The sequence below is a fragment of the Aythya marila genome (genome assembly GCF_965140915.1).
Source record: "Aythya marila genome assembly, chromosome: 1".
Classification (NCBI taxonomy): Eukaryota; Metazoa; Chordata; class Aves; order Anseriformes; family Anatidae; genus Aythya; species Aythya marila.
In genome coordinates, this window is record NC_139042.1 from 178574831 (window position 1) to 178589102 (window position 14272).

Consider the following 14272-nt stretch of genomic DNA (forward strand, 5'->3'; position numbering starts at 1 on the left):
AGTCCTTCCTTCTTTTTATTGCAGTTTCAGTCCCACATAGCTTCATGAAAATATAGCATCCCAAAAATGTAAGCTTTTTTTAAGGTGATTTAGAGATCATAATAATCAGGAACAACTTTTGGAGACAAATCTAGTATTGAAGTAAAAGTTTGGATATTTTTGAATAATACATTTTACAACTCACTAGATTTTTCCAGAAAACAAAAACTTGAGAGGAGCAGAAGGAGGATATAATAAATAAATAAATGAATACAATTCTATGAAATTAATTAATTTGTTGTCAAGAACTATGTCCTGTAAATCAGAACATGAGAATAGAAAATGAAATCTGCTGGTTGGCCAGAAGTACCTCCAGACACGGGCTCAGAGTGTACATATTATAGCAATACAGTTAGAACTGACTGTTTCTAAAGCAAAATAATGATAAAGAGAAGCATTAACCACTAAAGAATGCAAGTGATTGTGAATCTGCTCATCAGTGGAGTGTGTTTATAGAGCTATCTGCACAAAAACAGTTGTTCCAATAAAGTTAAATATATTTAACATCAGCTAAACATAAAATAACTGTAATTAAAAGTATTATTGATGTAACAGTTTCTGTCCTCAGTTCATACAGAGAAGCTGTATATGTATAGACAAGGAATCAGAAAGAAATTATCATATAACAGATTTTTAATAAATACAAAATAAATTGCTTACCTCTTGGTATCTAGCAACACCACCATTAACTGCTGCATCAATGACCCCATTTAGACACATTGTGAGAGGGTTAATGTTTTGCATCTGTCGAGTTTGACACTGACTGATCAATGTTCTCAGCTGTAGGTTCTTATTTTCTAAAACTTCAATGGCATTCTCAAGGGGACTCATTTCCACCTGAAAAAAGAAGTGAGGAAAAATTGCAAACACGCTTAATCTTCAGTTAAAAGATTAAATAAATTAAAGGTAATTTTTGTTGATTTCTAAACCTGAAAACAACATTATTCTATGTTCTAGTGTGTTGGGGCTGAAAAAGTTCTTTCTCATCTGGCCAACACTATAAAACATACGAACAGGGAGAACTAATTTTATCAAGTAATCAAGGACTAAAGCAAACAATGCTCTCTAGTAGATTTATTGTCTGACACTGGGAGAATGCTCAGCACCTGCTACAAAATGCATACACATCAACATCCAGTGAAACTGCTGGGACTTGGGGCTATTTTTGGACTGTCCTTGTTAACTTTACCTAATCTGGGGTGAGATCAGTGCACTGGATTTAAGTGACAAGGTTTTGGTAGTGGGGGACTGGCTGCAGGGCTGGCCTCTGTGAGCAGAGCCCAGCAGCTGTCCCGTGTTAGACAAGGGCCAGTTTCAGCCAGCTCCAAAGGGATCCACCACTATCCAGAGCTGAGCCAATAAGCAATGTTATTTGCTTCTCTGTGAGAGCAGATTAAAGAAAGGGAAAAAACTGCTGCACAACAGCAGCTGGGAGAGTGAGGAGTAAGAACCAGCCCTGCAGCCCCCAAGCTCAGCGCAGCAGGAGGGCAGGAGGTGCTCCAGGCACACAGCAGCAGTTCCCCTGCGGCCTGTGGAGAGGCCCCTGGTGGAGCAGGCTGTCCCCCTGCAGCCCATGGGTCCCACATGGAGCAGATCTCCACGCTGCAGCCCCCCCATGGATGGAGGAGCCCCAGGTGGAGCAGGTGGCTGTGGCCTGGAGGAGGCTGCAGCCCATGGAGAGCCCCCGCAGGAGCAGGCCCCGGGCCGGAGCTGCAGCCCATGGAGAGGAGCCCACGCAGGAGCAGGGGGTCTGGGGGATGCTGATGCCCATGGGGGACCCGTGCTGGAGCAGTTTGCTCCTGGGGGATGGAACCCATGGTACGGAGCCATGTGGGAGCAGTGCTTGAAGAGCTGCTGCCTGTGGGCAGCCCCTGCAGGCTCAGTTTGGGAAGGACGGCATCCTGTGGGAGGGACCCAGGGAGGGAGCAGGGGCAGAGAGGGACCGTGAAGGAGCCGTGGAGACGAAGCATCAGGGACTGACCGCAGCCCCCATTCCCTGTTCCCCTGTGCCACATGGGGAGAGGACATAGAGGAGGGTGGACAGGGGGAAAGGTTGTGGCTTTTTATTTATTTATTTATTTTTGTTTGTTTGTTTCTCACTGTTCTAGTTTGTTAGTAATGGGTAATAAATTTTATTAATCTCCCTATGCTGACTCTGTTTTGAATGTGGTTATTATTGTTGAGCAATCTCCCTGTCCTTATCTTAACCCTTGAGCCCTTTTCATTTTATTTTCTCCCCCTTTCCCTTTGAGGAGGGGGAGTGAGAGAACAGCTGTGGTGGAGCTCAGCTGCCCACCCCATTAAAAACACTACAGTCAGAGTGCTTCACCTTGCTTAGGGGCACAGACCGGAGTTTAAGTTTGGGTGAGCTAGTTCGCACACCCAATGGAAAGCCAATAGCTAGACATTATGGCTGAGGAGTGTGAATGCAGGCTTTGAGATAAGATGATAATCAAGTTACAGTCAAAGGCAGTCACTGAACAGAATGTGCCTGTCCTCTCAAGAGCACGAGGAAGCTTTACTCTTGGCATGAACTGCAGGAAAAGCAAAAAGCAGAGGGATGGGAAGAATAAAGGCCTGCAGTTGCTGTAATTTACCAAAAAATACAAGGACAGATCTAAATCACAGTCCACTACACGCCTAGTAAAAATTATTAGAGTTAACTGTAGGAAATGGTGATTATAATGGTAACACAGTAACTAACTGAGGTGGTTCTTCTATTTTTCATTTTCTATGTAGTAATCAGATTGGGGTCTTATTAACCTAGGAAGGACTTAGTAGGAATCAACTAACAAAATTTCTCGCGTCACACACTGTTTTTTGATTTTTACTAATTTCCATTTTTGGTTTTCTACAGAAGAGTATCAGGACGGTGAACAAATAATGTTTTGTTGCTATTATAAAAGAAAAACACAATAGATTTTTAGAGAAAATCTGTTGTAAAACAGCGTTCCTATATTTAATGGAATTATTGTAGAACTGGCTTTGACGGGAAGGAAAGCAGTTGCAGATGTTATATTCCCTGGTTCGACAACTGACCAATTATTTAGAGATCTTTTTATTAGGAGCACTCCTCAGAATGCATATGAGAAGTATTTAAGGATTTTCTAAGAAATAAAACAAGGAATTAAAAGAAATTACAGTGTGTCAGTAACAGATTGCTACTTTAGAACCTATTCCTGCAAGTCCTGCGTAGGCATGCTTCTGTGCCCATGCTGAGCACTGGTAACTTCCACAGAGCTGCAGGCAGACACAGAGATATACCCACATGGAATTTATTACAGTACAGGAACTTGGAAAATGCTTACTTTTCAAGAATACTGGTAGATATGTTAAGCTACAGATGTTCTAAGTCGTAAATGTTATGTCATGCTGAGTTTTAAGAAAGCAATTTGCTAACATTAAATGTTGCCTTTTGTCTGTGTTCTGACTCCCCATTACTGTTCACAACTCCTTATTTCCTCAACTGTTTAAAATGAATCCTGAGGGTGGTTCTTATTAGTACATTAAAGGGCAAGAGAAACTGGACAATGCAAATTATTTAATACTTTGTAAATAATTTTGTTGTAGCTAGCTTGAAAACTTCCAAAAGAAGTTAGATATGGGTAATTAATCTTACAGTACTTTTCAAATAACATATAGATAAGGAAGTAAACCAACACAACACATATTACTGTCAGTCTCATACTCACTACTTCACGTTTTTCCACTTCAAACCAACGGGAGATTCCAGGTAAACTCTGCACCAAGATCAGTGTGGTTCTCTCCACCCATAGGCTCTACAATAAGAAAAATCAATTTATGCCCCTAATTTGTCTCTAGAATTTTCTTAATTATTCACACTTTTATTCGTGAATATCTCCATCTAAGAAACAGTATACATAAAAATAAAAAAGTATTAGCTTCCAAGTATATACTAAAATGTCCAGCCTAGAAGCCTGACTTTCACTTTTCTCCTTACTTTCTAGGATTTGCTACTATGCAGTAATTTCTGCTGGTTCTGCACTCTTAAACAAGGTACTATTTTACATTATATATTGTTCCCTCACCTCCAAAAGTCACTCACAACTAAATTAGCATTTTGATATTTCCTTTCTGAGATAACAAGCGAGAACAGGGAGAGTTCAGAAGCAGAACAGCTTACACCAGCTCTCCTCTGTGAAGTCTATTTTGAGATTCCAAAATGCATGGCCAATGTGGTACTCAAATACTATTAAACACTTAGAGCAAGAGGTTTTTAAAATGACAAATTGCCTGAAGTCAGAGTAATGGTTAACTCACAGTATAGCTCTTACACAAAATATATACAAGCCGTAAAATTAAATTAAAACCCTAAGCTTTAATTAGAGGACAACACAGATTTAATTTAGCTAATTTATTACCCTTGAAGTTCTTTTCTCTAACTTTCTAAGAGCATTATTATGGGATAATTCTCTTTGCTTGTTTGAATATCAGAATATGTTCCCATGTGGGGATGTAAGCATTTCTAGTGGATCAAAAGTGAAATTACACCAAAAACTGCAAGATGAATTTCCAGTTGATATGTTACTTAGGAGGAACAGAAGTCATTTACATATCAGGGAAGGAACTATTGCGCTTCCCTGAGACAAGCTGTAAGTTCAGATGCAGTTTTTAGTTTTGATGTCACAGGAACAGAACATTATGCTTTAGCTTAGTCAAAACTGTCTTTCCCTTGCTCTGGGGAGAGATAATTTTTGGTAATTCACAGATAACCATTCTTAGCGACAGTTTCCCATCTGCCTTATCAACTTCTCTGGAGGCTTCTCCGCTCTCTCCAGTTGCGCTTTCACTATATCACTGATGCAAAAACAAACATGTATTTTTTGCTCTCTCATTGTCATATTGAAAAAAAAGACATTTAATCTCCCATATACTTATCACATTATTTTAATTAAAATGAGTAGTGAAACAGTCATACTTGACCTGCCGTATCCTCTAGAGAATTTGTTAGAACACACTCAGTTCAATAACAAAACTGTAGTTGATATTACAAATAAATCATTAGGTTTAGTAGTTCATGAAGGTGCGTAGTACTTTACCTTGAATTCATTCTCTTTGTCCTTGGTCCCTTTGTGAAACGGCCTGTCATATCGGAATCGCCAGATGTGATTTACTTTGTAAAAGCTCTTGATGTTATCTGGAATGCCATCTCTCTGCAGGACTTCCTGGTTTTCTGGGATTGGTGTCACAGCGTAGATCTGCAAGTCTGTACATAAAGAGTTAAGGCTATCCCGCTTCATTGAAATTAGCAAAGCACAATGACTCCTGAAGCAAGACAGAATAAAAAACTCTTTTGAAAGTCTGTATCATTAAATGCTTCTAGACTATTGATAGTTTGGGAGAGGAACTTGTGAGATTTTTGATGACCTGTGGTTTCTTTTTTTAACCCAAAATAGTGTTACATACATGTTTTACATGTACAGGGAATAAAGGGATTTAATTAAATATATTCAGTACACAATGTTGTGCTAACATTATGGTGTATTGTAAGAACATAAATTACTGTACCTTGAAATCTGAGAGTGTTATACTAGTATTTTTGGTTAAAGTAGGAATATTAATTATCTACCAATGAATTTTTAATGAAAACCAACAATTACACAAAAATAAATCCAAACATAATAGAGCCTTTGGGACAAATTGCACGGGAATTCTCACCTACCATTTCCTTCAGTGTGGCACATTGTGACTGAAATTGGCTATAGGTGTACCTACGTTTTTTGAAAGCATGAAAGACAACTGCAGAGTATGGGTTTGTGATTATGCGGATACACTGTGCTTCTGCCTGAAAGATGGTCTCATCTGGCTGATTAGCATGTTGCATAGCAATGGCATGTGGGAACTCATTCAGCATTCGCTGCTGGAAGGCCTCCAGCCTTTCATAGTCATGTCCTCGGCAAACAAATTCCTTATTCTAAGCAGAATAAGAAAAAAAAAAAAAGAAAAGAAAAAAAGAGCAAATTATGCAAAAATAAATGGGTATCATTAGATAGATCCAAACACAATTTTAAATACTAAGGGCAATTCTTACATCATTTTAAGAAGGAAAAAATAAGAAAGAAGGCAAGGATGAAAATAAGAAATCTGAAAAGAGCAGGGCAGTTAAAAGAAGAAGGAAATTCTACCATGTAAAGAATGTTTTATTCAGAAGTCTGGAAAAATGACATGATTATACTTAAATCTTCAATAAAAAGTTGAAGGGAAAAATTGTTCTTATTGGATTAAAGTGTGTAGCTAACCTAAAATATCAAATGGTATAAAATATGTAACAAAAATACAATGCAACAGACAGTTAAGACAATGAAATAAGCTGAAAGTCATTTCCATGAGGAACTAGGGAACCCCATTTCTTTTAACCTGGATGCTCACCATGAAGCTGCACCATTACTTTCTTGAGACTGTACAACATGAATATAGATATAACGTGAGTCCCACATTAAACAAGAGATGTCTGGATATGAAGTACACACTGGAACTAGTTCCCAACTGGGTTGGTGATGAGGGCTTCCTGTCTCTGGACAAATCTTTTTTGGTTTGATTTTGCTCATAGACGTGTTTGAAATAAGGAAATATCTTAACTATTTTTTTAAAAAACACTGTTAAGTGAACTTCATTTTAAAATCTTTGTTAGAAAATTCTAAAAAGTAATTACTAAAGTTTACTTGAAGCAGATTTAGATAGAAACAGTGTTTGTCCTTATTGTGCCTTTACAAGAGAGGGGAAGCATTGAATTCTGAGATCCTAGACTTTAATGGGAATGCTATACAAAGCCAAATGCAATAGTGTTAATGTGCACCTACAAATTAAAATTTGAGAGCTTTATTCTGAAGCTTTGTACTTTATTCCTTCTATCGAAAAAAATAGCCAGACTAATTAAAAGAGTTATAAATTACTTTCCCACAAAAACATTAAATCAAATTTAGTTAAGTTTTGAGGTGTTCCTCATTGGTACGGCAAGCATAAATCTGTTCTTTAGGAGTGCGATGTACGTATGGATTGGAAAACACATAAATACTTAATGTGCGGATGCATTAACATTGGAGGCCTTACAGGTCTGAAAATACTGCATCCTTGTGCAGACTTTTTCCAGTACTTTCACTTTATTGGTTGACACATTTTTAGGAACACAAGCATTCTATCGTTTCTAATTAACATTTTCAAATTGGTTTATCCATAAGATATACACAGATGACTGTCAGACAATAAAAAAAATTACGTGCCCATCAGACTAATTTTGAGCATTGCTTTTAATGGGGGCTTTCATGCTATATTTACAATTTGGAATTTGTGACTTTCCCTGCCACCAAGGCAAAGAAAAAATAGGCTTTTAGGCCTCCGTCACACAGAGGAGGTTCCTTCATTGCTTATTTGAATTACCATAGGAAGAGGAGCTTGGATTACGACTGCAGCGGCTCCATGAATAAGATGGATTCTGTTCTCTTCCCAAGGTGACAGTCAACACAGCTAAACCACTGCAGACTGTGGAAGAGGGGAACAGAATAACAGGAATAGTATTTCCAAGGGCACTTCAGTAACTTCAGAATCTAAGATTAATGTTCGAGAGTAACTTTATGTATCTTGTCAGCTTTAGTACACTCCTAATCAATGAAACTCAGCATGTTGAATTTTTAACTCATTAAAAAAAAAATTGAGATTGGGAATGTAATTACTTAGATGCTAAATTACTGATTGTCCATCTGTCAAGAGATATCTCTCTTTTGATAGCCACCTTCTGAGCAGCCATCAGAATAAAACGAACAGAACAGTGGGAACAAGCTACAATGAAAAGAAGATGGTGGTCTGTGGAATAATACAGGTGGATGGATTGCAATACAAACAAGAATCTTAAGCCTATGTGGGACTCTGAAAGCCTAGCACTTGTCTTTCTGTTAGACAGGATCATTTCTCAACCCTGGAAACATGAGGATTTTCATTATCTAACTCAGAAAATTCCCTATTTCTCATGGTAAAACAACTCATATATGCTATAATCAAATTATCAGGTAGGGAAAGTGATTATGAATGACAGCATAAATCCCAGAATTACTCCATTCTGTTTATTTTCTATTCACTTACTCTCAAGAAGAATGGAAACTTTTTCCCATAAAATCCAACTCTGAAAAATTCTGGCTCCAAACGCTGTTGATCCATAATTTTATCATACAAAGATGCTTCCATCATCTGGGTGAGATTGAGAAGAAATGCAATTAGTGTTCTTTGAAAACATATCTTTTCCTTAAGCTGTCAAAAATACAAGGTGTTTTAGCACATTGCTCTGAATCACTGGAACTGCGTTGCATCTCTAGCAACAGCAAGAAGAACTACAAGTCTCTGAATGTATTAGATTGAATATTTATATTTCCTAGAGACCTGAAAGCTTCCAAGAACTAAACCCCTGCTTTTAACTGTGAAGTACCTATATTAAAAGAGTAAAAGATTAATAACAAAATGTATAGCTCTTTAATGAAAAGCTGAAGTAATAGAAACACGAAATACAATTTGAAACATGGCCTAGCAATCTGCTAATTATTCAAACACGTGGCAGTAATGTGGTCAGTTTGGAGAGCAAAGCGTGATTTCTGTGGAACCATATTCCACATGACTGCATTCAAATCATACCAGATTCCAATGATTTAAGTTTCTGATGTGAGTTCCTTGATGAATCTCACAATAGCAATTACATTTTTTATTTTATTTTTACTTGAATTTTATACTGTTTTAATTTTACTCAAAACACTGGCAAAAAGTGATCTTTATGTCAAAGTCCCTTTTTTTCTAATGATTTTCTCCTGTTTTCAGCAAAACATTCTCAGTTCATAATCTTTTTTATACTGTGAAAAAAACAGTATTATCCCAATTTTAGGTAATGTAGATACATATTTGATGTGTATATGATACCAGCAGCTGCTAAGATTACATTGGTATGAGAAATCCCTACCCCTCCTTTTTGGGTTAACGCATAGGTGGCAGATATAGTAAAGGATATTAACAAAATCAAAAACAGAACACATTACGTGCAGTTAAACATCTATAAATATTTTATTCACATGATGATAGTCTGTTTTTGCTTACAGGATTCTGCCATTGGGATATTTAAGTATGGAGTAAGCAGATCACAAGCAATATTGCTACATAGCCCTGTGTTGAGATTTTTGTATCATGTCATTAAGCAGCTCTGGATTAAAGTCAGTCCCAGCAGCAAGCATACCACATGTACACAAAGTTTTAAAAGGAAACTAATATATAAAATTGAATCCATCAAAAACAGACATGAAAAGGGAAGACCAGATTATCTTCAAAATACCACAGCAGAAAGAATGAGCATACAAAGCTCTAAAAATGACAGAGAAAGAAGGAAGACTGTCAGAAAAGATTTCTTTTGGCTTTATGATATTAAGCAGATCACATTTTTATACAATAAACCTATTTGTAAAGTTGCGTGTTGCTTGCTGCAAACTGTTTCCAATTACAACTCCAAAGACATGTCACTGCTCCTAGCAAAGGACTGCATGAAGAGAACATTCCCTGGATAAACCTTACAAAATAAGTGAAACTGAATTAGTAGATACAGTATTTTTGCATAGACATACACACAAAGGGGGTGCTGTAGAGGTACAAACATTGCAAGACCTCTTATTTTTCCATTTTTCTTCAAAAAGCTTACACTCCTTGTTATTATCTTTGTTAGAGAAAACAAATACAAGCTAAAAAAAAAAAAAAGAAAAGATATTTTCACAACTAACTGAAGGGCCACTCAGTGGCAAACTTAGGTTTTTAAGTAATATTTTATATCCGTAATTAAAAAAGCTTTTTGATCTGTGACTGTTGAAAAGTTCTCAGGTACATTACCCTCATCTTGCTGAGGTTTCTGTAGTCATAGTAGCTCTCATACTGTTCAGCAATTTTTCTGCATAAGATAATGCCATTTTCCCAACACTGCAAGCAAGTACAAGACATTCAGTAATTTCACAGCAACTGTTTGATTCATGAGTTATTAGCAAAGCCCGTTCTTTCTACACTAAGTCAGACTTCAAGTAACAGAATCTAATTTAACATAGTGTTCATTAGACATACAGATAGCTGCTGAGTAATAGCGAGGAATTCTTTGAAGGATCTATTTAGAGACTTACTTAATTTATGAGTTTTAGGGAGCAATCGCTGCACAAGATATAGGTCACTGTAAGAGTGATCCCTGTCTCTTTTGAGATATGATGCAACAGAGTAAGATTTTTCACATTTTAAAAGTGTGTTTTTCTTAACATACCCTAATTAATTTTTGTAGTCTGGAAAATAATTCATTGTAGCTTATAATTTAAACTGCAAACTGATTACTGAATTTTCTGAAAAAAAATCTAATTAGCATAGGTTTGATTACATTTACAATGCTTACCTGGATATTATACTAGCTATGCCAAATTGCAATGAATTGCCTGTTTATCACTGAGACAAATCATCACACAAAGGATATATAAAATATTAGATTACAGGATAATCATTCTTGCTTAATTCATAAGATTTCTCAGAGATAACAATGAACTGTGACTTCCCTACTCCCAAATTCCCTTTTAAAGATTCTGCAATTGCTATTCTATAAAATATAACATGATTTAGTAGGTGCAAGCATAGTCCTTATAATCCAGACCCCTGAATGTTATTCCTCACTTGGTCACTGAGTGAATTGCATAAGCTTCCTTCATTATATGGCTTGTTTTCATCACCTTCAAAATGGGGAGAAATTATACCATCTTTTATAAAGTGCTTTGACACAAAGAGAACTGCTACACAAGTGCAAATTATGCTCACATTTAAGTGTGGGAGATTTCTAGGATACAAACACAGGATTAGAAGGAACCTACTGTGTCGCTAAGTAACTGCTTAATCAGGCAATAACAAACACTTCCCCTGTATATGAGAAAAGGCAGCAGCACTGGAAGTAATGCCATAAAGTGAATTAACTATCTTTTCCATATCCATTAAGTACAATAGGTCTATTTTACCTTTCCCCTATCAAAGTTTTGTATGATGGTCAGATGAAGATATTCTTTACGTTGCCACTCTGTTTGCATGGGGTAGTTGAGAAATTCTCTCAGTGGCCGATCAGACCACTCCAACAGCTCATCGTACAGCAAGAGCGTGTAGGCAGCCTCTGGAAGACAAATTACACCACAGGACATGTGAGCACCAGACAAATAAAACAGACAGAGAAAGTAAACAGAAATGTGAATACTCTTACTGAGATGCATCTTTTTAATGGATAACCATTTTATTTCAAGTAAGAAACCAATTGTAGTGGTAGTTTTGGATGGCTACTATCCACAGCTATAAAAATTTCAACTGACAATTTTCAAACACTAAGTAAAGTGGAGTCTCTGGGACAGTTTTACTGAATCTGACAATATAAAGGAAACAGGGAAATTAAGAAACAACTTCCTGCTTAGCCTTAGACTTTCTGTCTGCTAAGGAGAAGCTCTCAATGGTTCTGCTGTCTGAACAAGAGAACTCAGGCTGGAGGATCAAGAAAGAGGAAAGAAGATAGATAGGGCTATGGATACAGTCCAAAAGAGGTCAGGATTGAGAGGGAAATGGAGAAAGAAGTTTTCTTAGTAGTCTTCCCTCTTTCTATAATTGAAATAAATTCCTCAGAGCTGAGCCTTAACACTCTGCCATAGGAAAAAAAGAAATGCACACAAAATTTCCCCTCCCCCCCCTTTTTTTTTTTCAGTTTTGTATGAATCAAACTTATCATTGCTCTCCAGTATCAGAGAACTGTGAAATAATCTTTAGATCATGTTTAGTAGATCATGTTATCAGGTAAAAACATTACTTCTTTTTTTTTTTTTAACCTTGCTTTAAGGAATTCCTCAGAAACAGTACAATGAAACAAACACTAAGAGAAACTCCCCAGTGCAGTCATACTTTGGCCAAGTACAAAATGCCAGAATAAATACTGGTTATGACAATCCAATTTGGCTAACTATGTATATGCATTATTGTTTTCTGAATTAGCATTCAATCTACTTTCCAGCCAGAGGACTATTTTGCATTATTCTGTACAAAGATGGGCCATGTTCTGAAGACATTCTGTGCTGCAGGAAAAAGTTGTTGACAGGCTTTTTTTTTTTATTGCAGGTTTTATATGTTGGGTAGGCAAACTTGCCCCAGACAATTATATTCTGCTTCTGACTCTGCCATGTAAGTTCCTGAAAAATTTCAACCAAACTATACAGAGATTGTTTTCTAACAGTAGTGTTCCTCTTAGATGTCCAACTTAAAAAACCCTGGATGAAAAAACATCACTGCAGCAGATGTTATGGCTTTGAATCCAAATGTTGTAAAATGCTAAGTATGGTGCAAAATGATGCTGTATTGCATACACAGGGGGGACCAGCTGAACTTGCACAGACAGTCTCGATTTTGGTATCGCACTGCTTTCAGATTGCTAGACCAGTAATGTACTTTTATCCTAGTTGTTTCAAGCTACAATTTGGTAGTCAAAATATGCTGCATGTTTACATAACAATTAAAAAAAATCCATAAAGTTGATAATAAAGTATTCAAAATTCAAAGAAAGCAAAATAGCAGATCGCAAACAGAAGTCAGTATATCTCACTATGATCCTTTCTTTCTAACTTGTCATGTAAGTCCTTAGATTTTAGATTTTTCTCAGCCATACCAGTATTTTCTGTTGTTTGTTTGTATGAAGTTATCATAAATGTATATAGAAGGTATCTAAAATTGGAATGACTATACTGGACAAAAGGTCTGAAGGGTCCCTCTACCCAGCATCCTATCTGTGGCAGAGGCCAGTATAACAAATTGGTACTGATTCGGTGCAGAAGAAGTCTGTAACTATTGGCTGTGCCCCAAAACAGTAAGAAGAGAGAAACAGGGTTGATATGCATTGTGGGAAATTCAATTTATACAAGAAAGATTCAAAAAAACTAAACATTTCTAAGATGGATGTTAACAAAGACCATCTCATTACACTTGTCAGGTGACTGAAGGGACACACATGGATCCAGCTCATTTATGTGCTTCAGCCTCGACAGAGTTAAATTTATAGCTGTAACTGAGTGCTTGGTAAAGAGAGATTTACAGGGAGATCTTTTATTATTAGGAAAAAAAAAAGGGGGACTTTTTTCACAGAGAATTATTAGAAACAGTCCCATAAATTATACTGCAAAAGAAGAGAAGAATTATTTTAAGGGCAAGCTGGCTTCATCCCTAGATGAAGAAATGGTGAGAAAACTATGCAGTACCAAACTAATGGTACCTGTAGTAATGCTGTCAAAATGGAATAATTCTTTTCCTATTCCCATGTACTTGAATTCAGACAATTTACAAAATGTTTGTGTGTTGTTGCAGATTGATAAGGCAAGGATAAGGCAATGGATTACATAAATCTGTTTTCTAGCGGAAAGACTGTCCCTTCCCCTATGCCATGGGTGTGAGCCAATCCTTCCTTAAGTTTCCCTCAGAAGAAAAATCTTAGTCATGGAATCTACTATGGCAAAGAATGCTAAAATCACACGTGTTAATAATAGATACACAGGAAATATAACAAAGTCCTGGAGTTACACTGTGAGCAATTTCAGATAGGAATGGATGGCAAAACAATAATAAAATAAATGCTGAAGGCAAACTGGACACAGGTTAGCAGCCAATGTGCAAAGGGAATTCAGCATTGCTTGAAGTGTTACTAACATCTGTTATGTAAAATCAGGAAATTAATAGTTTGTCAGAAAAGCCAGTTTGGACAAAGACACTGCTTGATAAACAAAATTCTTACTGCCAGGTCACATGAGGAAATGAAAATCCTCTCGTTAATACACCCTGCTATTTAGTTTAGATTTTAAACCCATGAACTGCAAAGGGATGGTAGAAATTCCAAGCTGAGGATCTTTCCTGTGGATTTTAGAAAAGCATAAGGAAATCCATGGTGGCAGTAGGTACCTGTAGCCTGTTTACTAGTGCCCCCACCAGCCAACTAATCTACTTTTAAGAATGAAAAAAAAATCTGCAGAGATTCTGAACAAACACTGTTGCAATTGCAATCACTGGGGAATGGATAGAGGTACTATAAGGTCAGTTGAACATTTTGGCAAAGACTATTTAGTTTAAAGAGACACTGATTTTATCCACTCCAGCTATCCTTGATAGCATGCAGTCACCCAAATGAAGTACCCCTTTTGCAGTATAAACAACAACCGTG

General features: G+C 36.9%; 1 protein-coding gene across 4 annotated transcripts in view; it reads right to left on the reverse strand.

Annotated features, from left to right (window-relative positions):
• DOCK4 (dedicator of cytokinesis 4) overlaps positions 1-14272 on the reverse strand; it is a 248967-nt gene that overhangs the window by 19562 nt on the left and 215133 nt on the right. For all 4 annotated transcript variants that reach the window (XR_014318362.1, XM_082770224.1, XM_082770223.1 and 1 more), the window contains exons 36-42: positions 11058-11206; positions 9910-9996; positions 8137-8241; positions 5833-5974; positions 5100-5266; positions 3732-3818; positions 700-876 (exon numbers count right to left, since the gene is read on the reverse strand). Coding sequence is in view for 3 of the 4 variants with exons in the window: in XM_082770224.1 (XP_082626350.1) it covers positions 700-876; positions 3732-3818; positions 5100-5266; positions 5833-5974; positions 8137-8241; positions 9910-9996; positions 11058-11206 (914 nt within the window). In the remaining variant the exon portion in view is untranslated. The remainder of the gene's footprint in view (positions 1-699; positions 877-3731; positions 3819-5099; positions 5267-5832; positions 5975-8136; positions 8242-9909; positions 9997-11057; positions 11207-14272) is intronic.